At 41.0% G+C, this 26,732-nt stretch overlaps 1 protein-coding gene across 3 annotated transcripts; it reads left to right on the top strand.

The window, feature by feature from the left end:
• The first annotated feature begins 2,352 nt into the window (after positions 1-2,352).
• On the top strand, positions 2,353-24,277 carry NXPE3 (neurexophilin and PC-esterase domain family member 3). 3 transcript variants are annotated; one of them, XM_064410652.1, is made up of 7 exons: positions 2,353-2,407; positions 3,847-3,906; positions 5,908-6,120; positions 13,451-14,211; positions 15,840-15,913; positions 18,849-19,055; positions 20,013-24,277. In XM_064410652.1, exons 3-7 carry the CDS (start codon positions 6,013-6,015, stop codon positions 20,561-20,563), a joined length of 1,701 nt encoding a protein of 566 aa, XP_064266722.1. In that variant the 5' UTR covers positions 2,353-2,407; positions 3,847-3,906; positions 5,908-6,012; the 3' UTR covers positions 20,564-24,277. The 3 variants fall into 3 exon arrangements, with proteins under 3 accessions (XP_064266722.1, XP_064266720.1, XP_064266721.1); XM_064410650.1 differs by lacking the exon at positions 2,353-2,407 and adding an exon at positions 2,693-2,790; XM_064410651.1 differs by lacking the exon at positions 2,353-2,407 and adding an exon at positions 2,752-2,822.
• Positions 24,278-26,732: the final 2,455 nt, after the last annotated feature.

Raw genomic sequence — 26,732 nt, 5'->3', positions numbered from 1 at the left:
TTCCTGTTGGTCTCTGATTCTTTGGCTTCACTCACAGATATGGAAATTTTTAAGCACACGAACTAGGTGTTATTTTACTGGTAGGACAGATAAGCTACCTTTGTCTCACCTGCTTTCTCATATTCCTATGTGCCTGATGCTTTCTTCCTTTGGTGTAGCAGTGTCAGTGTTAAACTGGCAAGATCTATTCTGGGCAGCCTATGGCTGAGATGGCTGTGGCCATGTCCATTGTCTGGTGGAGAAGTAGAAAGGAAGACCAGGAAGAGTTTCTCTTAGTCCCAAAGGTGAGCAGAGCCATCTGGAAGAAATGGAGACCTGTGTTCCTTCCTGCCTGTCCCTGGAGTGGGAATGCAGCACAGCTGCTTGAGGCAGGTTCATGGAAAGGCTGATGCCTATAGGAGAGCTTCTCTGTGACCTTTTGGAGAAGGACTTGAGGAAGCTGTAAGATGATTCTTCTAACAAAAGCATTATCCCTTTAAAGCATTAGATGATGTGAAAACCATCTGGATGGCACCAGGTCAGCAAAAGAGTTTTTCTAACAGTTAAATAGACCTTTTTGTTATGCCTGAAACCAGGGGCCATGCTGAACTTGTGTGCAAGATGAGAGTGAAACTTGCTGTTCTAAGGACTGCAGAAGTAGAAGACCCAGATGATTGTGGAAGGGAAAAAAAGACTGGAGAAGTGATAGAAGGGTAATGCAGCAAAAGGAGACAGATCAAAGGTGTCTATGGAAAGGGAACAGTGTGGGTTGTGCTCTTTGCAGACTGTCCCATGCATTGTTTGTTAAATCTCACCATTCTTCAGCACAAAAGCAGGTTTTAGTTTGCCTCAGGGAGCAAACCAAAATATTCCTCAACACTTGCCTATAATCAAGAATTGGTTCAGTAGTCCCATATATATTATCAAAACCACTGTGCTTTATTGATTTTTTTTTTGTAAGAGAAGAAGGGCAATGGGGCCAAGGGCCCAGTATAACTTCATCTTACTGCACATAATTCTGGAAAAAAATAAGGAAAGACTGATTATTTTCATTATCCAGCTTTCTGTACTCAAATCAAAATAACTGGCAAGTGCTCCTGGTGTGATAAACAAGGAGGGATGTAAGGTGAGCAACAGCTTCTTAGGCTGTTCTTCTTTTGGCACTAATGACATTTAGGTGTTGAAGGGTGATGAGGTGGAACAGACCTCACTAATGCCATTGATTGTCAAATAATCCAAACAGCTTTTTACAGGGGGCTTTTGGTAGAGTAGGGGGGCAAACACAGAGTAATTGGTTTCTGGCCTCTGTGCAAAAGGGCTTACCATGCTAGAGATTAGAAAGGCATATTTAATTCATTATTAGGCCTTCATCAAGACTAACTATAATGATAACTGAAGAATTTGTGGAGAGAAGTGGTGTGGGGATCACTTCCCATCTCTGAGGGGAGGTGAAATGTAAAATGTGTCAAAAGATAGCATAGCAGTACCTATTTCCTTAGAAGTGACAGGTTTTCTCATTGTTGTCACCTTCCATACCTTCACCCCAACATCACTCCGGATATATTAAGAGATAGGATAATGCTTGGAATTTGGTGCACAAGTTTTGCCTTAGGTTGCACTTTGAGCTGCAGAGTTTGTAGGGAAATTTGATGCACAGCATGGCTCATGAAGGAAGAGTGAAGACAAATGAGACTGCTATAGAACTGATAGGCTTTGCGTATTGAGAGGGGGAAAAATCAGTACTAATTATCTTTCAAAATACTGTCTTTTTTAATGTGTTCTGCTTGTACAGCCAGATAGATGTCCTTCAATTCTTGACCTACAGTGTATAATAGAAATAAAAGCTGGTGCCTGTTGAGATTTTGCTTTCTATCTCTACCAGGTAACCACTGTTGTAAGAGGCAGAAGGGAGGAAAATAGAGGTAAGATCACTTCTTCAAAATAGCTATGGCTGGGGCAGAAGACAGAAGTAGGCAATTTCTAATGGCTAAAATACTGTGTTCACAAGAATATTTCAGCTGCTCTCTCTCGTTTCTGATTTTAAGCAACCCACATATTCCGTAGGAAAAATAAGCTCAAGCTCTCAAGCTGTATTCATACAAAGAACTTTCTGGCAGGTGAGTGTTTTGGCATTCCCAAACTTATGCGGTGTTTACAGAACTAATTGCAGATGCGCTGCAGATTGAAAGTGCCACCCGGCTCTGGCGCAGGGCGCAAAGCTCAACACTGTGTGCGTGTCCTCATCGAGCATCTTGGAAGTGCTGCCCTCAGTGCAGCTGCGTTTGTCCGGCTCTGCTTGGGCCGTGCCTGTATTCCCCGCTCAGCCCCTGCAGCTGCTCTGGGTCCAGGCTCTCCTTCCACAGCCTTCTCTCCGCTGCTTCCTGCTGCGTTCGCCTTCAGGCTCGGCAGCGTTTGGGCTGCTCTGCTGGTTGGTGTCAGAGCCTTCTCCCCTGGCTGGGGACCATGGTGATGCCACCCAGGCCATAGCGCTTGGCTCCGCGCCACCCTCCCCACATCCTGCTTTCTTCGGCTTCACCTGCGGCGGCTCAAAAATTACAGGGACGGTGGTGTTGTTTTTGCTGGGTTTTGTGCCTGTTTCCCTTTTCATTGCCCCTTGTCGGCACAGAGGCTGCGGCAGCCGCCGCGGGCACAGAGCCGGTCTCGGGGCGGGGCGGGCGGAGGCGCGGCAGCCGCCGCTGCCGTGTGAGGGGCGGGCGGAGGGAGGGGCGGCGGGAGCCGGGCTTTTACAGCCAGCGCCTCCGGGCCGGGGGCGAGGCCGCCGCCTGGCCCGGGGGAGCGCCGGGGGCTGCGGTGAGGGGGCGCGGGCGGTGCGGCCTGGCGCGGTTCGTGTGGGGCGCGGGGCGAAGGAAAGCCCGGCGGGGCAGCCGGAGCGGCGGTGGGCTCGGGGCCGCCGGGGGAGGCCCGGGGCGGGAGTGGGGCGCGGGGTCGGGGTCCCGGGTTTGGCGGATGCCCTGCCCGGGTCCCCCGTGGCCGCGGCCGGGTCCGCCCGCCCGCAGGGCCGCGCTGCCCGCGCCGCTCGGGGTGCAGCGAGGCGGCGGCTGAAGGTGCTTCCTGCCGCTCCGGGGGCTGCCGTGTGCCGCTCCCCGGGGGCGCCCATCCTAAAAAGTACCTTGGAAGCAATAAAGCAGAGGTGTGCGGTTCGCACTGCCGGCAGCGGTGCTTCCTGCTCGCTGCCCCCGTCCCTGGCTGCTGGGTGCGTGCCCGCTCCCGTGTTCCGCGGGGGCTGCGGCGCTGACCCCGGAATATCAGCGGGCTGGCGGCCGCCAGCGCCCCGGGGACCAGGGCGGAATCTGCGAAAAACAGCAGCAAGTCTGTTTTTTCCGTGCTGGCAGCCAGGCGAGCATCAAGCCCCTGTGCCCCAGTGACATGGTTTGGGCATCGCCAGAGGCAGCGGCTCCTCTGTGCCTTGGAGATTTGCGTGACAGAATTTGGAGAGGCTGCGCTCATACCTGCCTTTGTAACGCTGCTGGCTTAGAGAGCTGACAGTAATTGACAACTTGTAAAAAAACCCCAAGCAACAATCCTGTGATGGAGCATGCGGCATAATTTAATGACGTATTCATAAAATTGTCATTAAATCCGTTTTGGTTTTTAACATTGGGTAACATGGAACAAAGCTGAGAGAAGTAATACTTAGCAATAAATAGCAGAAAATTCAAGCATTGAAGTTTAAAAGAATAAAATACTTCAGCAAATCCTTGAGTCATTGTAGAAACTGAAGTGATTTTACATGTAAAAAGTCGTAACTGCCATTTTATTTTGTGCCGCTGTAAGCAAACCAATATATAAATTTTATTGCGAAATACTTGTGTGTATTTCTACAGACATATTTATTTTTTAATGTAGTTTTTCCAAGGTTATCTGGCCTTTTGTGTGGACGGCTTCAGAGAACATTTCAGGAGTTGGGTAAGTCCTAAGGATTTTTGGTGTACTTATGGGCTTCCCTTATACAAAAAATGAATGGGATCAATTGCTCACCAGTTGTGATGAAACTGACAGTATAGTAAGCCTTTAGCATAAAGAAAGCGCAAAACCTATACATTTAAATGTTTTAGGGCATGTGGCATCTACAGAATACAGAAAACTTTGAATAAAAATGTATGGAACAGCGTTTGTGGTATTTTTAGGCATCTGAAATTACATCTGAAACTTTAGGCATATGAATTTCAATGTCTTGTGCTTTTCAGTGATGTGGAAAGAATTCTCAGTAACAGAATTGAAAATTCTGGTTTTGTCTAATGTTTTTCTTCCTCAAATGGACATGTATGTCCTTAAATTAGCATTTTCATGTACTCTAGGTATATTTAGTATCAATTTATGACCCAAGCTTCTGTTTTATGCAAATGTCATATTAGTGCAGAACTGTTCCAACAAAGCTGTGTTTCTGTGGCATTTTGATACTTTCACTTTAATGGATGTCTTGCTCTTTCAATGCTAGTTCATTGGTCAGAAATACAATCTCTCTAATTCTCAGCAAAGCATTTGAAGTTATAATCCCTATAATCCTTGTAAAGCAATTTGATGTATGGTCTATTTTGAGGCTGTCCTGGTTATACCAGTAATGTATTTCAGTTTTCTAGTCTGGATTCATTTTTTAATCTTGATATTTAATACATCATTTTTTCATTTAAATTTACACAGCATTTTTCATATAGTCTTAAAAGTATAGGTACTATGTTTTATATTATCTCAATTGTATAAATTCTCAGTTATACTATTTATAGAAAGTTATACAAAGTTTATGTAATCATTTGATTATGTTGTTGCACTTGGTGCATGGTTGTATGAGTAATGCTTCTTTGAGAATATTGGGTTTGGAGAGATTGCTGTCTTTTGAGTGCCTCTCCTTGCCATCTGTTTTCTGTTTCCAAGTTTAGAGCTTCTGCAAGCATGGTGCCCTTTTTGCTTGCAAAAAGACTGCATCAAAATTGTCCTTCTCAGAAAGAAAGGAAGGTTTAAGAGTCATTCTGAACAAGCATTGAGAACTTTATCAGTGGCTGTTAAGTCTGTGATTTTATAGTAGATCCGTCATCAAGCAACCTTAAAGGAATGATATTGTATGAAAGTTAAAGTTTATGAAAGACAGTACTGTTATTAGATTTAAAGAACTAGAAACACTGAATGCCAACACATTGTATTCTTTCCAGAAGTTTATTTTTTTTTATTTTCTAGAGCTGCATATGAGTACCTGAAATAAAAGGAATTATAACAAAGCAAAACAGGGAAGATGTAATGTAATGTTATAGATGATTCATGACGTTAAATTTTAGTGCTCTCGACTCTCTTAGGTATCTCCTCTTTAATGCTACAATTGATTTATTTTTCCCTTCTTCCCAAGCGGAAAACTGGAGGAAATAAGTTTTACCTTGCTTATCCAAAGTTGTTTCAGAAACACTGTTTAATAGCAACTTAAGGGAATGTGTAAACAGGTAAATGAGAGATGTCTAAACCTGCAAGTTTCTGCTATAAAAGTTAATGGGAGATGTTGAAACCCAGAAGTTTCTGCTATGAAAGTTAGTGGCAGATGTCCAAACCCACGAATTTCAGTTTCAGTCTGGTAATGTCTGGATAGTGGTGGTGTGGCCTAACAGATAAATAGGTTGGTGATTATTTCTTTTGGTCTTTTTGATTGCCAGAATGAAATCTTGCACTCTTCTTTTGCCTTTGTTTTTGGTATCCACTACAGGTGAGACCAGCTTTCTGATAAGGGTTTGCTTTGGCAGATCCAAGAGAATTATGTAACACGATAGATAATGCTGTTCAGATTAGTTCCAAAAAAATAATCTGTGTTGACTGTTCTATTGTACTAGTTATTGCCCCACCATTTGTAAGCTTTTGGTGCAAAACTTGACTTTAATTCTAGTAACATTTTGAGACTTAATGCAGTTTTTATAAATGTACTTGCAGGAATCAAGTGGAAGTCAGCTGAATTCTCTTGTGCTCTGCTGAGCCGAAATGCCATTCATGTCTGCGGCAAACGGAAGCCATGGCAAGGTGTAACATGGGAGGGAAATGCACGAATGGACCATGTGGCGTGACTCGTTCAGACTGCAGCTCTTCTGCCTGCTCATGGCAGTGCTGGCTGTTGTGGTGCTGGTCCATAACTTTTTTCAGTTAGAGGTAAGTGGAGCCTGTTTCTTCTCCAAGATGGCTTGAGCAACATTATTGGCTTTTGAGTGTGAGGTTAGAATTGTCTGACTGACAGCATTTAGCTATGAATTGGAATCACAGAAAATTCATAGTTGAAGGCATGTCTGGAGGTATTTAATCCAACACCCTCCTAAAAAGGCTAGCATCAGAGTTAGCTTGGATTGCAGCAGGGTATTTTGACTTTTGACTGTATTCAGTAAACTCATATTTCACAACCTACCTAGGCAGCCTGTTGCAATGCTGCATCCCTCTTAGAGGGAGGAATGTTTGCCTTATGTGCAAAAGGTAAGTTGCCTTTTATCTTATTAGAGTGTACTTTAATAGGTTCTCTTTAGCTCTAATAGTTCCTCTATGACTCCCACGTGGTTAGTGGAAGACTGCTCCCTTTTGGTCTTCTCTAGAATGAAAAAAAGACGCTTTGGTTCCCTTAGTGTCACTCCAGTCCAAGCATCTCAAGGGTTCTTAGCTGGTCTTGCCAGCTTTACTCTGGTGTGGGTTGTCCAAAAACCAGACACAGTGTTCTAGGTGTGACTTCACCATGGTCAAATTGAGGAAAACTCTAACTTTGCTCAATCATCTGGTTAGGATCCAGTTAATTCTCTGTCACAATGCTGTGCTGCTGACACATGGTGAGTTTGCTGTCTCCTACAATCCCTAAGTCTTTTTCTGCAGAGCTGTCACTACCTCATTAATCTCCGGCCTGTACTGATGCAATTTTTATTTACCTTTCCCTTTTTCCCTCTGCTGTGTGTGTCTTGCATATTTCTTCAGTTTAGTTATCACTTCAGTGCAGAGGTACTTTCAAACTGCTTAGTCAGTAACCCCAGATTAAAGTCAAGGAGGGTGAGGATCTCTCTGCAGGAGCCCTGGAGGCTGACCCTGCCCACTGGCTGCCTGCCTGGCCAGGCCTTCCAGTGCTGCATTTGGTGGGTGAGCATTGTAATGCTTAGCCTAACACCTTGTTAATTATAGCTGTCCTTTGTGCATGTCAGCCAGTCAGTAAGTGCTTTATGCTTTTTAGTTGTGTATCTGCTGCTTGCAGAATCTTCCTTCCTCCTGGCTAGTGATGCCCAAATGAAATGATCCCAAAGAGGGGCTGTAAAGCTCCCTCACCCCACACAAAATACAGTTGAATTGGAAGAGGATCACATAAGGGTAAGGAAGACATTTAGGAAGTCTAAAACCACAAGTGATTCAGGATCATTAACTGAAGAATGAGTGTTTGTTACATATTCCAGTACTAGTGGACACATTAAATAAAAACTGCAGATGCTGATTTTAAAGGAAGCAGGGATATTTTTAGGGATTGCAGCAAAGCTGCAGAAGCCTTTGCAGTAAGTCTTTGTAGTTACTAAATGCATGTATTAAAAAAATTTGTATGAATGCACAGAAGAAAAGTCCATTAGGGGATACTAGAGCTTAAGATGTTTACCCTAGTGTTTAAGAAATCTAAACCATAAAGTGCTAGAAAGTGTGTTAAGTGTACAGGAGGAAATAGCACAGCATGTTTGATCTGTTTTCTTTTCCCACATACCTGCTGTTAAATACTATTGGCAATCAAAATATTGTGTTTGATGCACTTTTGGTTCAAGTTAGCATGATCCATTTTGTTTGTAGGAGGTAGCTTTTGTTTTCTCTTTCTGTGGTTTTATTTTGTTTGGGGTTTTGACCTAGGATGTTGCCTGAGGAGTGTTGATATTTAGAATCTTAAACTGTTTTCTTTCTATTTTAAAATTACATTTCTTAGAGAAAAGGGCTCTGGCAGTGCTTTGAGAGTCAAATGGAAAATGCAGGTTGGGTGTTTGCTCTGTGCTTTTTCTGGCCACTGTCCATGACAAGTGTCTTTGTGGCTTTGTTGCCCTTTACATATCTGCTATTCTAACCTCAGTTAAGTATTGTGTTGCTGATAAATCTTGACACTGTAACATGCAACTCTAACCCTTTCTGTTGTCATGACTTTTCTGAATGGACCTGCTCCTGTATTTGTCTTGGCTCAGTTTTCCAGGCAGTCTAATACAGGTATTCATGCTGATTCTTTTCAGTCAGAGTTCAAAGTCTGAAAAATATCTTATAAAGCTTTCACAGAATATCTGTAACCAAATCTGTTCAGGCTCTGGAAGCAAAGCTTATTGGTGGTTACTGTTGAGAATGTGTTTGTAAATGCATCAGACATACTTCTCATCCCTAAATCATCCAACCTAGCTGGCTAAAGCTCAAGATCTAAGGCAATTGTCAGCTACTGTCCCTTCTTTTTTGCTTTAGGATTTTATACCTTTTCATGTTGGAATGTTTTCTCTTAATTTCTTAAACTTCTGATGACACCCTCCCAGTAGTCATATCCATGTAAGGATTTTACATTTCTTATGTTGTGTTTAAAAAACTGAACAAGCTGTCCACAAAAAGTTTGGTAGCCAGCTTATTTACTTTGCTTTTTATTATGGAATAACTATTCCCTTGAGATCACATGGTTGCTCATATAGTACCAGAAGAAATGTGGTTTTATTTTATTAGAATTTTTTTATGTGAATATGGCCAGAGAGATAAAATGTAGAGTAATATTTTGTGAAGTATCAGGATGTTGCCCAAACATCATGCTCTCAGGATGCAGGAGGGTTTGTGTATTTGTACCAGTGGCCTTTAGGGTGACAGAAACACTTTGGGATTGGTTGTGAATGGTACTTTATTTAAAAGCACCTAGGAAGAGAGTCTGTGGGGAGAAGGGAAGTTTCTTGCCAGGAGAGTATGAAATCAGATAGCTGAAACTGAACAAAATAACTGTGTAACAAAGTTTTAAATCCTTGCTGCTAAACTGCAGGTGCCTGCAAAAGATAACTTTATCTTATTCCAATTATTTCTGGAACATTTGACTGCCAGGTGATGGCTTTTGAAGGCTGGCTTTTGACACTTAGAGCAGCCACTCAGTGCTGTGAGATGGTAATGATAGAGAACTGATTTCATATCTGTCATAGACAACAAATAAAGTACCTGGAGTATAAAATTACTGAATATAAGATGACTGACCTTTCAGGAATTGATATTTGTTCAGATTCAGATGCTATCTCCTGGAACTTTTATTTCCCCACTGTGCCTTTTGCCTGGGACTCTCCTGTGTTGTTTCCTGCTCTAGTGACAGTGACTTACTCAGGTTTGCGGCAGCTGTTCAGCCCAAGGCAGGAGTTAACAGCTGGTGGAAGATACTGGGCATTGAGGTGGAGTTCCCCTTTTTCAGCAGCAATGGAAATACTCAACATTTTCATCAGCCCTCTACACTGCGGTGTTTAACTCAGGACACGTGTGTTGATGCAGGGGTCTGTCTCCCTGACACGAGTGTAATTAGCACTGACTCTGTGATGTAGAAGGCTGAACCATTGCTTTATTCTTCCATACTATATTCTTAAGAAACCCATAACTCCTTCCAGCCTGTCTGATACAGCTTTGACCTCATTGGTCAACTAACCAAAACACCACCACCCTTTGGTAAACAAATCTCCGTAACACATTCTACATTTGCCTAGCAGCAGGTGCAGCAAGTGGAAATAAGTATTGTTTTAATTATTTCTCTGAGCTTTCTCACAGCTTCTCGTAGCCTTCCCCAGGGAAAATGCTTGGGAAGGCCTGTACCTGCTCTCTGTGGCCAGAGAGCTGCTGCCACACAGGTGAGAACTTCCCAAACACTCTGTGACCATCTAGAATATCTTTGAGAGCATTATTGCCTGGGTTAATCTATGTGTTGTGTCTGTTTCTTGTCTAGTTGGCGGTAAGAATGCCAAAAGCTGAGGAGATGAGCTGAACTAATGAAACTTCCATTAGTTCTCATAAAAGTACATGTTCCTTTTTTGCCTTTTTATGACATCTCTAATGCAGGAATTGCTAGTGGATTTATTTGTGCTTAACTGCCACGTAATCTCTTCTGTTCTGCCTGTGTTACTTGGCAGATAGCCATTAAATTACTTTGTGGTCACATTTGGGTTCTGGTTAGCTTCAAAATGCAGTAAATTAAAAAAAGACAGAAAAACCCCAAAAAAGCAAAAAAAAATAAAACTAACTCCTCCCACACAAACAAAAAAACCCTCAAACCCAACAAACAAACAACCCCCCTTGGGAATTGCACTTAAGATACATGACACCTTGAATGGAGTACACATGGAAATAAGCAACTCAGGTGTTATCCAACATGGAGCCTGTAATGAACACTAAAAGAATCTCTGTCATAAAGGAAGAGAACTCTTGAGAAATCCTCTTTATCTACTTTTCATAAAGAAATTTTGTTTAGTTTAGCTACTAATTACAGTAGAAAGCCCTCCATTCTGCACAGTCTCAGTATAACAACAGAGAGATTTGGAAATGCCAGGAGGGAGTAGGAAATGGGGTGGGGACAAACTAAGCTAATTATTTTCCTCAGAGCAGGCCTTGTGTATCTGTAGGGGCAGGAGAACTTAAGTACTTGTTTGGAGCTGAGCCTGGGAAACACTTAAGAAAGGAAGATTGGTTTGGAAAGCTTTTATATTCCAGTCAGGAATCTTTGGTGTATTAATTGACTCTGAAGCTTTTTCTGCCTTTACTGGCAAAGAGAATCTGTGCAATATTTTCTCCTGTGAATAGCATACATGGTCTAGCTTATTTTCACACATAAGCTTGTAATTCTGCAACAATACAGGGTCCTGGCTGGGCTTGAAAGAGGGCTGTAAAGATGCACAAGGATGCTGGAGAAAGAATGGTCCTTCAGGATGTTGAAGAAGCTCTGCTTTTACCTTCATGGAGCTTCCCCCTCAGGCCCTTTGAAGATAGGCTGAGGAAATATTTGTGGTATGATCTATTCTGCTTAGTGGGACATAACCTGGAGATGTTGAAGTGACAGTGCATGTCCTTGTTCTCAGCTGCATACAAGTGAAGAGCTTTGGCCTTATGCTCTGCTAAAAATCTGTGTATGTGGACTGATTTGGAGATCTCAAACCATATTTTGTTTTCTGAACGAGTTTGTTGGCTTGGTGTTCTCTGCCCCTTTCCCACTGAAAGATATAGGTATGCCTCTGGAAAGACTTCAGAAAGCCTAGCTAGGCCAGAAATGGCATCTCTACACCTCTGACAGAAAGGAAAAAACCCTGAGGAAATTTATAGAAGATTAAAATTAGGGATACATCCATTTTTAAGCTGTTTTAGATTACCATCTCTTCTTAATTTGAAAGGATTTGTTTTTCCCATGTCCACCAACCTGAAGAACCAACTGAAAACCAGAAACTTTCTCTTGGGCACTTACACTGAAAATAACAATTAATCATAACACATATTCTCCCTTTCCCCTCCTCTTTAGGAAAATACATAAATATTTTTGCTGAGACATTGTTGCTGGCTTATTGGATACATCAAAATATATCGCTAACTTTTAAAAATATTTCCATGCAGTATTTGCTGTGTTTATATATATATATATATATATATATATATATATGTATGCATGAGCAAGTGATGGGAAGAAGTTGTGAAGATATCCAAAAAGAGAAACTTGGCTTAATTCAAGAATGTATGTAGGCAAGATTTAAAGTCGAACTGTGCCTGAGATTCACTCTCAGCTTTGGCTGAAATTTACTGGACTAATAAAAGTAATGTGCAACATACATCTGCAGCTTGGCTTGCTGCAGCTTGGCTTGCTGGGATGGAAAACAAAAATTATTATGAATTATGGCCTTCAGGGAAAATTTATTAAATCCTGGGTGGGAATATGAAACTGAAGCAAAAGCTTCTATTGTGATGTTAACATCTGGTGTATGGAGGGATATATGTCAATTTATGCTTTAGAGCTACAGTGTAGCAATTTACAGTTTCAGGTTTTACAGTTAACTTGGATATCAAACAAAGAAGATTTTGTGTATCCATCCTACATCCTCATGTGCTCATCCTTTTACTCTAAAGCTGACCAAAACCAATTTATGTCTCAGACTTCAAAAGCCTGTATGTTTCTATTGCTTGTTAGGTTTACCTTTCTTCTAAATAAGTCTGTTGAATCTCAGTGTGGTTCAAATGATTTTAAGACACTGCTGATATTTCCATGGCCTAAGAAAGGTTTATAACAATGAATAAGACTTTAATATGAGTGCTGTGACTTTTAGTATATTATTGAACAGTTAGTTAAGGAGGAAGTAAATGGAAAACACTGGGGTATTGGTAAGTACAATGGTATTTTTAAAGATTTCAAATAGTAGTTTGAATTCTTTTTTGTAGTTTGAATTTTTTAGCAATCTTTCAAATCTAAATGAGCACATCATCTGATGCTACATGAATGGTACACTGTATAATTTTAATCTTTGCTTGAAAAACTATTTTCCTACTTTATGAAATAGAACTATGGATAAGTCCTACTGTATTTACCTAGTAATTAATTGCTCATTAGCTGCTGATTTTGTGTGTATTTGAAGGGGTTTTTCTTAATTTGTTGATTAGAAGTCTCATGAGTACCTCTGGAGTCTTAGACTGTGCTATTTTTAAAATTTTCCTAATGCAAACCTGCAAAATTATGTGATGTCATTAAGAAGATGGTATCTGCAGTCATTTAGATGCAAATAGAGTTTTGGACACTGATATTTTTTCACAAAATACAGTTTTATCAATTTGCAGCAGAAGACCTCTCTCTTAGTCTAGTTTTGTATTTAAGTATTTTAATTTTTAAACTCTTGTGTGATTAGGGGATGCTTTGCCTGCTGCTAGAAGAAGCTGTATATAGATTTTAAAATCTTATAAATAAACAAGCAGGTTTTTTGCCTGTTTAGTCCTAGCTTGTCCTGCACTATTTTGCTGGCCAACTGGCTCATGAATTCATTTTTCCAGGTGGGTGTGGGATTTTGTTCTTTTATTTCTTTCAACCTGTACAATACTGGGAAGCATGCATTTCCTTGCATTACATGGGGCAGCTAATTGGAACTCATGGTGCTCCAAGACTAAAATGTTACTGCAGAAGAAAAGGAGACATGAGTTATAACTTAATCATGCAACTTTTTGCCATTTTTTTTCACATTGCTGATATTTGGAGAGTGTACTGGTAGCTGAAACACTGCCATACGTTGGATGTAATCTCTTTAAATGCTTGTTTGCCAAAGCACAATAACTACAGGCTGCCCACCTGTTTCCTTAGAAATCTCATGGTCAAAGTACTAGATGTGGATCTTCTAGTGAAGTTGCTTCATTTGCTCAGCTTCAAAGGTCTGTGAAGCAAAGCCCGGTTCTTGAGATCATTTCCTGACAAAGTATCCATTATTCCCAGTGTTTCATTTCATAGCACAGCTTCAGGTAATCTTTTTCTCCCCAGCACTTGGATGATGACACAGTTTCAGGATCGAATTGGATAACAGAAAACAATGTCCAGCATTCTCTGGCACAGAAAGACAAAACCACCAGGAAGCCTTACTGTGGGTACACGCAGCAGACCTTGTCCAAAAGGGAACAAGCGGAGCAGGAATCGTTGCTTGCTGCAATACAGTGGCCAAAGCCTCCTGATGGCAAAATCGCCTTCGCACAAAGCACTGATCCCGCACACAGTGACTTTGTGATTGTGGAACCCAACAGGTTCTTCAAGGTGGGTGATCAGCTAGAGGTACTCGTTCGTATGAAGGATTTCCAAGGAAAACCCAAGCAGTATGGTGGAGACTATTTACTAGCACGAATTCACTCTCCTGCGCTGAAAGCTGGAGCAGTGGGAAGGATTGTAGATTGCTATAACGGCCTTTACAAAGTCTTCTTTACCTTGCTTTGGCCAGGAGAGGTCAAAGTTTCTGTGTCACTTGTCCATCCGAGTGAAGCAATCCAAGTCCTCCTGCGCTTACGAGAGGAAAGGCCAGACAGAGTCTATTTCAAAAGCTCATTCAAGTCTGGGAGGTATTCAGAGACTACGGAGTGCAATGTTTGCTTGCCTGGAGGTCTCCCAGTCTGTAACTTCACAGATCTCTACACGGGTGAGCCATGGTTCTGTTACAAGCCTCAAAAACTCTCCTGTGCCAGCCGAATCAACCATGCCAAAGGTGGATATCTGAAAGGTCTTCTGACACAAGAGGAAAGCCTCTTTTTCCAAAGGTTTGTATGTTGTTGAATTTATATATATTCAGTCAAGTTGTTTTGTTTGGGTTTATTTTATACAAATGTTAGCCTATTGCTTAAATATGACACATTGTCTTAGAGGAGGAGTGTATCTGCAGGACCAGGTGTATGGTGTTAGTTGTTGAATAGTCTGTTCTCCTCCATTCAGCTGTGGAAGAATCTTAGCAGTCTTAAAGAAACTTGGCATGTAGTTCTCTTTCTCTACTTTTAATTCAACCCTATTGAATTTCACAAGAGCATGCTGTCTAAATCTGGTGGTGGTTTGGGGGACTGTTTCCTTATTTTCTGTTTCCATACCTACACTTGCAATATTAATAACGATGCTTCGAGAAGTACTTTTGGCCAAGTCTAAACTACCCAATAAGGATCTGGGTTTTAGGCTCATTTTTACAGAAATTACCAATTGTTTTTGTCCTCATAAAAAATTTTCTTAAATGTGTTCCTTGTTGTTCAATATGACTTTCAAATCTTAGAAAAAATTTTCATAAAGGAAACACCTGGTAGAACAAATTGCTGAGCAATACCCATGCAATGGTAATGATCTGTGCGTGTTATTTCAAGTGTCAAACCAAATTAGTTTCACAGTCATATTTTATTTCTGCAGTCAGCATTAAAAAAAAAACAAACCATCTCTTATTGCCTGCGTATGTGTGACAGAACTGCTTCTGTATGAAATTACACAGCTGAATTTAGATAAAATTAGTTACTGTGTAGTGTCAGAGTTGTAGTTGTAGGCTAATGCCTTCCTCTCCAACAAAGATGTTGTAGGAAAGTCTTTTGGCACTATGTTCACTTGAGGTCTAAATTGGGAAAGATTTTAGGGTAGCAGTTCCAAATAGTGTAATTTAGGAAAGTATGTATGCGTGTTCCTAACCAAGACCAGAAATAAAAAGTAAGCATCAGTGGGGTTTTTTTTTTGGCTCTTCCATATCAAGTTTGTAAGTGGGTCTTTTGACTTTCTGTGTCTCTGCCAGTCCACCTGTAAAATATAGCTTATATTTATTGGTGATGTTTCCATATGGGAATGGGAAAGGCGTTTTTCTTGGTTTAGTTTTGATTGTTTATTTGTTTGTCTCATTCAGCTCTGAGATCCTTGACCAAAGTGGCTTAAAGAAATTCCAAATAACTTATTTCTTAAATGGAGAAAAAAAGACAAGTATTCTCTTCAAATCACTAGGAAAAGACAGAACAAGATCTTAGTATTAGTAAATTATTAGCTGGGAGCTGCTGCTGTGGCCCTGTACCCCTGCAGTGGTTTGTCCCCAGAAGTTCTGCAAGCTGGGAACATCTTTGGGGCAAATCCCCAAAAGCTTCCTGCAGACCTCTGACAACTTGAATGCTTTATTGAGACTTGTGTCAGTACAAGCTTGCATAAGATTTGTGTCAGTGCCATGAAATTTTGAATTTGGATCGAGAATAGCAATGGTGGTCTCAAAGTAAATGTGGAATGAATTCAGCTGTAGGAAGTAGAGTAAACTTAAGAGTAAAAATTTGTAGTTCTGTGTGTTTATTTGAAGTGGAGTAAGAAAAGAAATTGAATTAATATTACCTTCAAGTTTCACGGTAACTTTTACAAATATTGCTGTGTTCGTTTTTTGTTGAAGTGACGTGAATATCAAAAGGCCGATACTCCCCAGTGGACCTGATTCAGTCATTGTAAAGGCCAAGGCATTTACAGGTAAGGTGAACTGCATAACATTCTTGTTTGTAATTCATAGTTAAATTTATAAAAAGAACAACAGGCATCAAATAATAATTAGGGGTTTTTTTTAGCATGGCAAAAAAATCAGTATCAGATTTCTATTGAGATGATGAAGGCTTTTGGGTGTTAACTTTAATACAAGTTCAGAAATAGTGGTTTTTTTTTCTGAAATTACATTACATAAATGGGATTATTAGCAAAAAAAAGAAATCAAAAGAAGAGAGAAGTTTGTTCTCTTGCCAAAAATGTCTTTTATTTCTACTTGCTCACACTTTATTTCCACTTTACTCACAGTGTAAAATGTCTTAGAGTAACTGCTTACCAAACTCTCAATTTAATGAAAACAGCTGTGTGGTGTTTTTTAATTTCTTTCTTTGTAAAGAATGTTGTCTAACAGATTTTGATAACTTGCATTTAAGTATTGCTACAATTTGTGTTAGCACAGGATGTCAGAATCTACAGTTCTGAACCAGAACCTAATTGTTCAGTGCCCTTTTTAAGAACAAAACAAAAGTCTGTACTAAAATGATCTTAGAGGTTTTATCTCATGCATATCCAAGAGCAAGCTTTTTATGCTCCTAAAAAGTCTGCATAAAATGTGATACACAGAGAATTATTTCTTAAATGAAAACTTTTCATTTTTTTATAAGGTTATAACAGACTTTTAAGGTAGAGTTACTGACCTGAGCAATAAAGTCTGAGTAGAAGGCAACTTACAGCATTTCTTGCTTTTAGTTTTATTGTTCACTAAAAAAATATGGTTCTGCTCCTAGGCTTGCAGCATTTTACCCTCCACCTCTTTTCTTTGTCCAGATCCTTTATCTGATGTGTTTTTGTTGCTTTTTTTATCCTGTATGTTTCCTGACAGAAACTGCTGCAAATTCAATATTTGATTGTCACCTCTCTTCTGGGAGCTAAGAATGATCAAGGCCTGCCTACAATGTCCTCACAATTAATGCTGGGTTAAAAAGGGTTAATAGGTGTGGCACATTTCCTCAGGGAAATTCCTTTCAAGTACAGTAGTCCCTGAATAAATAAACTGAACTCATTGGTATAATGCTAGTGGATGTGTGGATTTGTTAGGACTGATAAAACACACAAACTCATTGTTCTGCTGTTGTTCTTTTTGTAGATGTTTTTTCTGGGTGGTGGTAAATATAGATCAAGTTTTTTAAAACCTTTCTTTTTCTGAAATACAAGTTTTTATTGTATCATTGTATTTCAACTTAAGATTGGAGCTTTTATTCTCTTTTATAAAATCTCAAAGTAAGGGCCAATTCTGAATTCTGGGCCAAATCTGATATGATACTATACACAGACTTGAAATGCTGATTTACTGTGGGGCACCAAAAGGTTGTTCTAGCACCACTGTTATATATATATAAGAATCCATCTAAAAGGTAAAAGATTCAATTGCTTTTGCATCAAAACTTAGAATGAAAAAAACTCAAGTTGTGAATTCACATTCTGAATTAGCCTTTAAACGCATGACCATGTGAAAGCATTTTTTTCCTTTCTCCTGTTTATAGGTATTGGATGAATCCACATTATTAGCTGGGTTCTCTTTTTCTTCCTTATTCCTGCTGTCAGATTTAAATAATCATCCAGAGACAGAATTTTCTGATAGCTTTGTTCTGTGATTATATTTTTTGTGTTATACAAACGTAATAATAGTTTGCTTTTTATTGTCCCTGTGAGGTCTAAGGATGTTAGCATCCTCTAACCTCTAAGGTTAACATTTACTAATATAACATGCAGGGGATATTGAATAGAAAAAGAGCAATTAAAAATGCTTATTAGGAAAGATGGTTATGGTTGGCTCTGTCTGTGTTACAATGAAGCATCTACCGGAGGATGCTTTTGGGCTCTGAAACTCTGGAGCTTGTACTTTTACATCATTTGAACAGTCCCTGGCATGATTTTGCCCACGGCAAGGTGTGCTTTATTAATCAGCTGTAAGTTGGGACAGGGCATGGACTGTTCTTAGCAGTCTCCACCCCAAGATGAGTAGAAGTGTTTGGACAGCTGGAAGTGTCTGGTCCATGCAGCTGGGGAAGATCTCCATGCTTGTTCAGCTGAGGTATTTGAATACACAAATGGCAAAGGAGGAACCTGAAACAGCCTTACAGAACTTTGATGTACAATATCACCGTAGAGAGAGAGAAACATGACAATATTTAGCTGATATAACCATGAGATTGCAGTTTCTCTTCCAGCAATCTCCTGTAAACCTGATACCTTTGCTTGCAAGGTATTGCTCAACTACTTCAAGTTAAAAAGGCAAAAAGGCATCCTATGGAACAGAGGTTCCTTGATGTGTAGCTGCTCCCAGGCAGTAAATGGGAAATGGGCTAGATAGCAGACAGAAAGTACGAAATCCATGGAATTGGAGAATCTCATAATTATCATATTCAAATGGCACCATTTTTTGGTCATGGCTTCAATTCTGGCATTTTCTGGGTTTGGAGGCGTTATGGTTCAGACTTAACTCTTCCAGAGTGCCGAGGTATGTGTTATTCCGTATGAGTAGTTTTCTGGGGATCTGTTTGGGGCTTTTGGTGGGTTTATTTCGGGTTTTTTGGCTGTTTCTGTAAGCGCTGCCGTGCGCAGGCCGGCCGCTGGAGAGCAGCAGTGCGCCGCGGCAGGCGCTGGGATCCGCGGCGGGATAGGGAAGATGCTCCGCTGGAATCCCTGTCTCCGCTCCTGTCTGCCGGGCAAACACCCACCACTGAGCAGGGAGAAAGGTGCCAGATACGCTTTTACATTAGCGGCAGAGATACCGTTTAATGTAAACCAAGTTGAACTATAATCGGCCACCCAGCTCTTGTCAGCAGTTGCTGACTACATGCCGGTGAAGATTATAGAGGCTGCTTTGGTTGCATGTTAATTTCAAAGGATTTTTCTCTTACAGATTCAAGCAGTATGGACAGACCTGAAGATCCCACAGCTTCCCCTTCTGGTTATTATTATGAAGACCAGTGGAGGTCCAGATCACATTGGATCCGTAATTTTAACAAATCAGAAGATATAACTGAATGCTTACAAGGAAAAGTCATCCACTTGTTTGGAGACTCTACAATAAGGCAGTGGTTTGAATATTTGACAGCATTTGTTCCAGGTAATTTTTTTTAAATTTAGCTTTGTCCTTAAGGACACTTACAAAGCCTTATTTCTCACATGTCAGACACAGAGCTGGTTTACCGAGTGACAGTGACAAAACAAAGGAAGAGGAAAGGTAAAACCTCATCAGAAGCCCTGGCAGATGGTCAAATGTTTGAGCAGACATTGAAAACACGTAGACCTTGTAAATGGGGCCACCAGGTATCTTCAAAGTTGTCCTTGTAACAGGACTGCTGCTGTGGTCGTGAGTTAAGATGGCCATGCCGGGAGGTATGGCAGGATATCACTTGGGTTGCTTCTGTAAGACCTTGCAGCATCCCAGTCACAGGAGAGATTTTGGAATGAAGAAGCAAATTACCTCCATTGCTATATATATAGGTTTTGGAATGCTTTTCATTATTCAAGTTACTTAAGTAGAAGAATTTCAGTAGACAATTATTCCTGCCTCTGTCATCCTTTTCCCCTGAACTGCTTCAGTTGTGTTGGAATACAGTCTTTGAGCTGCCTTAATTCCTACAATTTGAAATAATCTTTAAATTTAATCGAGTCCTAAAATTGCTAGAAGGGTTCTTGGGAACTGCCTTAATTCCTACAACTTGAAGTAATCTTTAAATTTATTGGAGTCCTAAAATCGCTAAAAGGGATCTTGGGAACCCTGGATTCAGAGAGTAAACCATGACTATCTGGAAAACTTATTTTTTACAAGAGAGAAGAAAATAGTTTGGGAAACTTGAAAAAAGCATTGGCAGCCTTATGAAATCCAAATGTACTGTCCTGCAGATTTCAACAGCCATAAACTGCACTCTCAAAAAGATGCTCGCCTTCTGTTTAGTTTTAGAGTTCTTTGAAATATGTTCAGATTTCCTTATCTACTTTGCCTTCTGGTCCAAGCATCTTGTTGACAGCTTGAAGTTCTTGTGCCATCTTTCACTAACGCTTGCTCCTGGGCTTTCAGACTTGGTGGAATTTAACCTGGGCAGCCCAAAGAACGTGGGCCCTTTCATGTCAGTGGACCTGAAGCACAACATCCTGCTGAAGTTCCGCTGCCACGGGCCGCCCATCCGCTTCTCCACGGTGTTCAGCAGCGAGCTGCGCTACATCACCAACGAGCTCAACAGCATCGTGGGCGGCAGGAACACCGTGGTGGCCATAACCATCTGGTCCCACTTCAGCACCTTCCCCGTGGAAGTGTACATCCGGCGCCTCAGGAACATCCGCAGAGCCGTTCTCCAGCTGCTGGACCGCAGCCCCAAGACTTCCATCGTCATCAGAACCGCCAACGTTCAGGAGCTTGGGCCAGAAGTGAGCCTCTTCAACAGTGACTGGTATTCCTTTCAGCTTGATTCTGTCATGAGGAAAATGTTCTCAGGAATTGCTGTGCACTTTGTGGATGCTTGGGAGATGTGTGTGGCTCATTACTCGCCGCATAAGCTGCACCCTAATGAAGTAATTGTTAAGAATCAAATAGATGCATTTTTATCTTATGTGTGTCCTCTGCAAACTTAGCACAAATGGGTATCCCTATGTCACCTTTTGCTATAGCCCAAGTACAGTTGCTCTTTTGAGCTGTGGAGTGAGGCTGGATGATATGGAAGAACTCTGGATACTGTACTTGCATGCGGGATAAGTAGGGTGGCCTTAAAGTCTGGGCAGCTGTGGTAAAAGAAAGGGTGGTAAAGAGGAATTGACTCTTCAGGCTACATCTTCCTGCAAGGTTGATTCTTTCAAGCTTATAATTCATACCTGAGATTATTAGAGAGCACCTTAAATTAAATTGGCAGGATTCAATAAGAGACTATTTGGGTTATTAGCTTTACTAGTTATCTGCACTGTATGCCTAATTTAATCTGTGTGACATTGATTCTGTTGCCAGGGTCTTGTTGCTCAGTGTGTGAAACCTGGGAAGGATTTTGGAAATGGTCTTTCTCTTAGCATTCCAGAGCTTATGGGAGGTCTCCTCCAGTTGTGTGTCAGAGAAGCAGTGTCTGTTCTTGTTCAAAGTCCTAATTAGAAACATGAGGAGAGTGTACCAAAGTCACCAATAAAGAAGCACAATCACAATATCTGTAGAATTAAGTCATGAAGAATTTGCTGAAATTTAGCTGAGCACCCTAGTTAGGTACCTTTGTTATTTACAGATGGCTGCTAAATAGTGCAAATAGCTGGTATTTAGTTTGGTTTGTTGTACTACTGAATTTCTTTTGAGCTTTGATATAGTCTGCCTCTTGATTTGTCATTAGTGAGGATATGTGTGTTTTATGACCTCAGTGAAAAGACTGTCTCAGGCAGTTTCTGCAAGTTCAACTTGCAGGCTCGCCTACTTGAAGCTGAAAGCATTTGCCGGTGAAAGTGTTTCATTTGCCAATGAAAGTTTCCATTGCCTGCCAGCTGCAGCTGTTCCCTCAGGGTCCTGGGAAGGCAGGCTGCGATAGTGGCTCTGGTATGTCCCTCGTGCTAAATCTGGACGGGGAGGCCAAGTGACCTGAGGGCCCTGGTGTGCTTTGGCACTGGTGGTCAAGGCCACACAGTGACTCCTCTTCAGGGTCTGGCACTTCTGTCATTTCTTCATGAGCTTCACTGCTGCCGGTATAAAAGGGGGAACACCCTGCACCGAAAAGCCAAGCGTGCCCAGGGCTGCCTTGATCCATCTGCTTGGCACAGACCCAGGTTTGCTGGGCTGACAGCTCTCTGCCTCCTGGCCTGGCATTTACTGCTGCTTACTTGATTGAGCCTGTCTACAGTTTTAACTAGAAGCACTTTGAAAACAATTTGTAATAAAGTCAACTCCCAAATTAAACAGCAGAGAAGTGTTCCATGCTGTCTTATCTTTGGTCCCACTCAGGCCAAAGCCAGTCTTCACTGGCTTGTGTCAAAACCAAGCTGAGTTTGTGAGCAAACTGAGAAGATTAATAAGGCAAATTGGCAGGTTGCACAGGGTGAAATTATCAAAATGTCTTCATGTTAGCAAAGTTTCACTCCTTGTTAGGGTTGCTGCTCTCCTAAGGGAGTTTGTGCTGTTACTGCCAGAGCCCTATGAGAGCCAATGCTGCCAGCTACAGCAACAGTGTTCCTTATTGTGTTCATTTTAAAGGGCAACTGAGAAGTGGTTTAAAAACAAATACAAATAATTTTAGCATGTAAAAGGCATCAGTACTATCCATCTGTAAACTTTACAATTTAAAAATGTTTAAACATGTCTGGAGGAATTGTATACACTGAAATAGCACCTATTCTTAGCAGTTAAGAGGTCCAATTTGCTGATTCCTACTGACAACTGCCTCACACAGCATCTGCCCATACATTAGTGTCAGGTAACTATTGCCTACTTTAATATGGTAATGGCAATTTATCCTCTGCTAAAAAGAGGCCACACCAATTCAGGTCTGGGAAAGTAAGCTACCACAATGAAAAATGAACTTTCATCTTTTCCAGTTGTGATTTTTATAATAGGTAAAGTCTTTCATCCTGAATAACAACTCTATCCTAATAATGCTCATGGAAATAGGACTTCAGACTTCTTTGAAGGAAACGACTGAATTTGTGGACTGACCATTAGGTTTAACTCATAAAGCCATATTGTGTGTGAAAATGTTGTGGCTGCATGTGTCTTCTCTGGGTGTTGTAGTGCTTGCTACTGCTCCTCAACAGCAGCTTTATATCACTGTTAGCTACCAAGCACAGAGAGAGAAGAAAATATTCATTTGAGTACTTGGACAGCTGAGGGAAAGAGAACAGAACTGCTATTAGAAAAGGTGTCTAATTGCCTTCTGGTAGAACCTCAGCCTTTAGATTAATTAGATTAATTTTTTAATAACAGATGAACTAACTTATTGGTAATGAACTTCAGGGAAATTGCCAGTTGGTTTAGAATGAGGGTCAAGATTTTATTTTTTTGGGGCTCTAAAATAGACAGGGAAGAGAAATGAAGAATCTGAGGATTTACCCATGTTTGGGGACACTGTGCTTTTAGATGTCATTCAGGTGATCTACGAATGGTTTTTCATTTCTCTTCTCATCTTGTTACCATCTATCTCATGTTACCAGTTGTGTATGTATGGGATATGCAAACACAGAAGCAATAAAATATTTTTAAAACAGTTTCTTTAAACTTCTAAATGGATTTTAATAGGGACTTAGGTTAAGGTGTTGGTTATTTTTGAAGTTACTTAATGTGAAACAGGACTGGAAAGGAAATTTTCAGCATCTGTTAAATATCTTCCTCAACATAAAAAAAAATAATTCACAAGGTTTTTCAAAGCCCTGTCTTCCCTTTCTGTGCATTTTCTTCTTTTGAAAGGAAGATGTCTTATTTTTTATATTTTCATTCTTGTACTGATAGTTTTGATTATTAATCTTTCATTAGATATTTTTTATTTTTAAATTTCTTCATTCAAAATCCAGGTCTCTCAAATTCCAGTGAAAGAAACTACTTTTGTTTTTATTAGAAGATTTCAGAGTAATTTATTTATAAAGTAAGTAAACTCAATTTTATATATACTAGTGTTGCACTGTAATATTGAGTCTTGTTTCTCATGTGTATCTTCTTAGGCTGATTTCTTCCTTCTAGAAATTTAGTAAAAATGTTAGTTGAATTGTTGATGAGAAGGGAGGATAAAAAGCAAAAGTTTGTCTTTTTTCAAGTTTTCAGTTGCTTCTAATTTCATCTGCAAATGTAGCACTGCTTTGTGAGATTTAAATTACCATTTTTCATTGCTTTACTTGTTATAGGTAAGCAATTAAACATGGAAACTTTGCTTACCACAAGTGTCTGTACAACTTTTTATGTACTGCAGGTGACAATTTCATGACAAAGATGGTTTGAATTTGCCCTCTAGAGGGGTGGAGGATACTGGGGTTTTGCTTTGGTTTTGTTGCAGTAGTGTGGTTTAAAACATTCTTCCATTCATGACAGTTTAAGTAACAGCAAAAAACTTCAGTCACAAATGTGTTTTTCATTTATAAAGCACTTACTCCTTAATTCCAGATAATTTAATGTATATTTAGACTGTTAGGAAGGCTCTTACTCTCTGTTGGGAGCAGAACTCTGTATGTTAGAGAAAGAACTTGTTTTTTTTCTAATATATGTATGTTATTGTAATGCTTACAATATACAGAAGGCTCTACTGTCTTGTTTCCTGATGCGATCAGAAAAACAATTTAAATAGCCAAAAAGCTCAAAGAAAAACAAAGTTCCTAATAAAGAGGGCAAGTTTACTTGAACCATTTAATCTGATTTCGTCTCAGTTTATCTTGTTTGCTGTAACCACATGTCCTTTATATTTTTATAGCTGCATAGTAATTCCCTTAGTTTTACTTATTATATTTTGTGCTGTGTGTTGGGTAGGAGTTTCATGCTATGGTTTATAGATTGAGTTCACTCCAAGTAATTTTATTTGTGATTTGTATTTGGAGAGGGGTGATCTGTGCCTAACATGAGACCTAGCACTAAAGCACCCTGATGTTTCTCTCTTGGTGTGTCAGGCCTGACATATCATAAAAGCTCGTACATAACCTAGGCTTCTTTCTTAGAGGGTTTTTGCAGGCCAACTGACCCACAGGACATCCTCAAACCACTTCATTTAAAAAAAAGAGGTGAAGACAGATGAAGCATAGTCATTGCTCTCTTTTAGGAACAGTTTTTGCTTAAATAATGGACGAAAAATTGAGGAGAGGTGTGTCCTGTGAGTCAGTCAGCGTGTTCAAGGGCTGTAGGGCATCCTGCAGGGGCGGCTGTGTGTGCACTGCCCCGTGAGCCCAAGGGCTGTGTGTGCAGGGTCATGGGAGAGGGAGAGAGCGGCTGCCTGGCACAGACTGGGGAGTCTCTGGGATGGCCTAAGGGTGGAGGATTTGGGGAATGTCCACTGGCTTGCCTCGGAGTTAGCTTGCAGCCAGGGTTCGCAGGAAAGTAGCAAGCAGAGCGCAATGCCCTTTGTGCTGATTCCTTACGTAGATAGCCAAAAATATCCTGTTTGACCAGGCTAAAAATCCCTGAATGACAAAGTCCTGACAGCTAGGAGATAGTGCTGAGGCACTATTGCCACGTATTTGTTCCGGTTTTCTGTTCCCCTCTCAATTCTGTGCTCACTGCTGAAGGGGGCAGGGTAGGGCAAGGGCCAGGGCTGTGATCTGGGTGCTGCTCTCACACTGCTCCTGAGCACAGAGCCTGCTCTGGCCAGTCCCAACAGCCCCGAGGAGACAGGGCAAAGGCAAAGCAGCTTCTTCCCAGCATTCAGCTCTGGAAACTGTACTGAAGTGTGCTGCCATCGTGTCCAACCTACATCAGCCTTCACTCAGCCAAAAATGACCGAGAGAGGCTGAAAGTATGAGCTGCTTTTCAGTGTGGTGTTAGGTCAGGCCCCAGGCCTCTTCAGAGGGGAAATGAGAGTGACGAGAGGGGAAGCAAAAAAGTAGGATGTACTTAAAAGTAAAACAACACACAAAGATCTTGCTCTGTGACACCAATGAGAGGAAGAAGATCAGGGATTTGGTCATGTGGAGATTGATTTCCAAAGGCAATACCAATTGTGTGGGAAAGAATCACTCCTCTGAGAATGCACATAGATGTATTGCTCCACATGTTTTAAAAAAGGAACAGTTCTTCCCACCCAGGCTGCTCACCCACCTCTTCCTCTATGCCCTCCTGACAGCGATGACACAGCAATCATGTTAGGTACAGTTCCAAACTCTGCTTGCAGTTGGTTTGAAGCCACGTGTACTGTGTTTTCACATGACTGTAGATGTGACAGATATCCTAGCTGGGGAACTTTTTAAAAGAAACCCAAAGCATTTGTAATCAAGCTAAGGAGGAGTGCACAGGCAGGTTTTCATCATGTGCCACCTGTGCTCCTCAGAGGTTGTGGTGACTCAGAGGAGGCATGTAACCTGCCTGAGATGGCATAGGTTGCTTGGCAGGGGCTTGAGCCTCATCCATCAGAGACAGAGACAGGAGGCTCACCAGGGCTGGCAAAAAGCCAAAAATACATGGTTTCTTATCTGGCTGGAATGGGGCTTCTTGTGTTCATCCCATGGTTTAGCCCTGCATCCCCATTTATCAGTATTTAAGGTAACTTCTAACATTAGCTGTTCTATTTACAGTGCAAGATCAATGTATTTGAAACCAGGGAAATGTTTTTATGTCCTTGAATCTGGATCTTTGAGTCTTCCTGAACTGTTAATTCATCACAGCGCTTGTCACCCAGATCTGAACTCTCATGTAAGGGAACCTAGCTTGTATCTGGGCAGTGATTCTAAAATCCTGTCCCAATTACTGTGTCCTCCTTCACTGTTGGTGTTACTAGCCTCTTGTGGGCATATTCAGTGCCCTTCTAGGGTGATGCAAGCTGGTCTGCTCTGTGAGTCTGTCGTGGTGAATTGTACAGGAGCTTCTCTGCTTGGAAGGGGAAAGAGGGATTTTTGTGGCGAATGCTAGAGAATTGAGTGTGTGAGTTACTTTCTGTGAGCCCCAGACGCAGAGTGAGCAAGTCACTAAAGCTAAGTGAAAGTGCAACGTGTCCGCCCCCACATCCCAGCTCTGTCAGCTTGGGCTTAATAGATTAATCCCTTAATGAATGTGGCCAGAAGAGGGCTTTGAGGCACTGAAAAAGAGTCTGGGATGACTCTCAAATGAAAAACATAAGCCACAACATATTTGTCTTGGTGGTGGTTTGTTTTCTAA

Source organism: Passer domesticus, chromosome 2 (genome assembly GCF_036417665.1).
Source record: "Passer domesticus isolate bPasDom1 chromosome 2, bPasDom1.hap1, whole genome shotgun sequence".
NCBI lineage: Eukaryota > Metazoa > Chordata > Aves > Passeriformes > Passeridae > Passer > Passer domesticus.
This window is presented reverse-complemented; position numbering and strand designations above follow the sequence as displayed.

Bases quoted from the DNA above. Each gene is read 5' to 3' on its own strand.
- NXPE3 (XM_064410652.1), top strand. From the start codon at position 6,013: ATGCACGAATGGACCATGTGGCGTGACTCGTTCAGACTGCAGCTCTTC. The intron at 6,121-13,450 runs GTAAGTGGAGCC...TTTTCTCCCCAG, and splicing joins ATAACTTTTTTCAGTTAGAG to CACTTGGATGATGACACAGT. The intron at 14,212-15,839 runs GTTTGTATGTTG...TTTTTGTTGAAG, and splicing joins GAAAGCCTCTTTTTCCAAAG to TGACGTGAATATCAAAAGGC.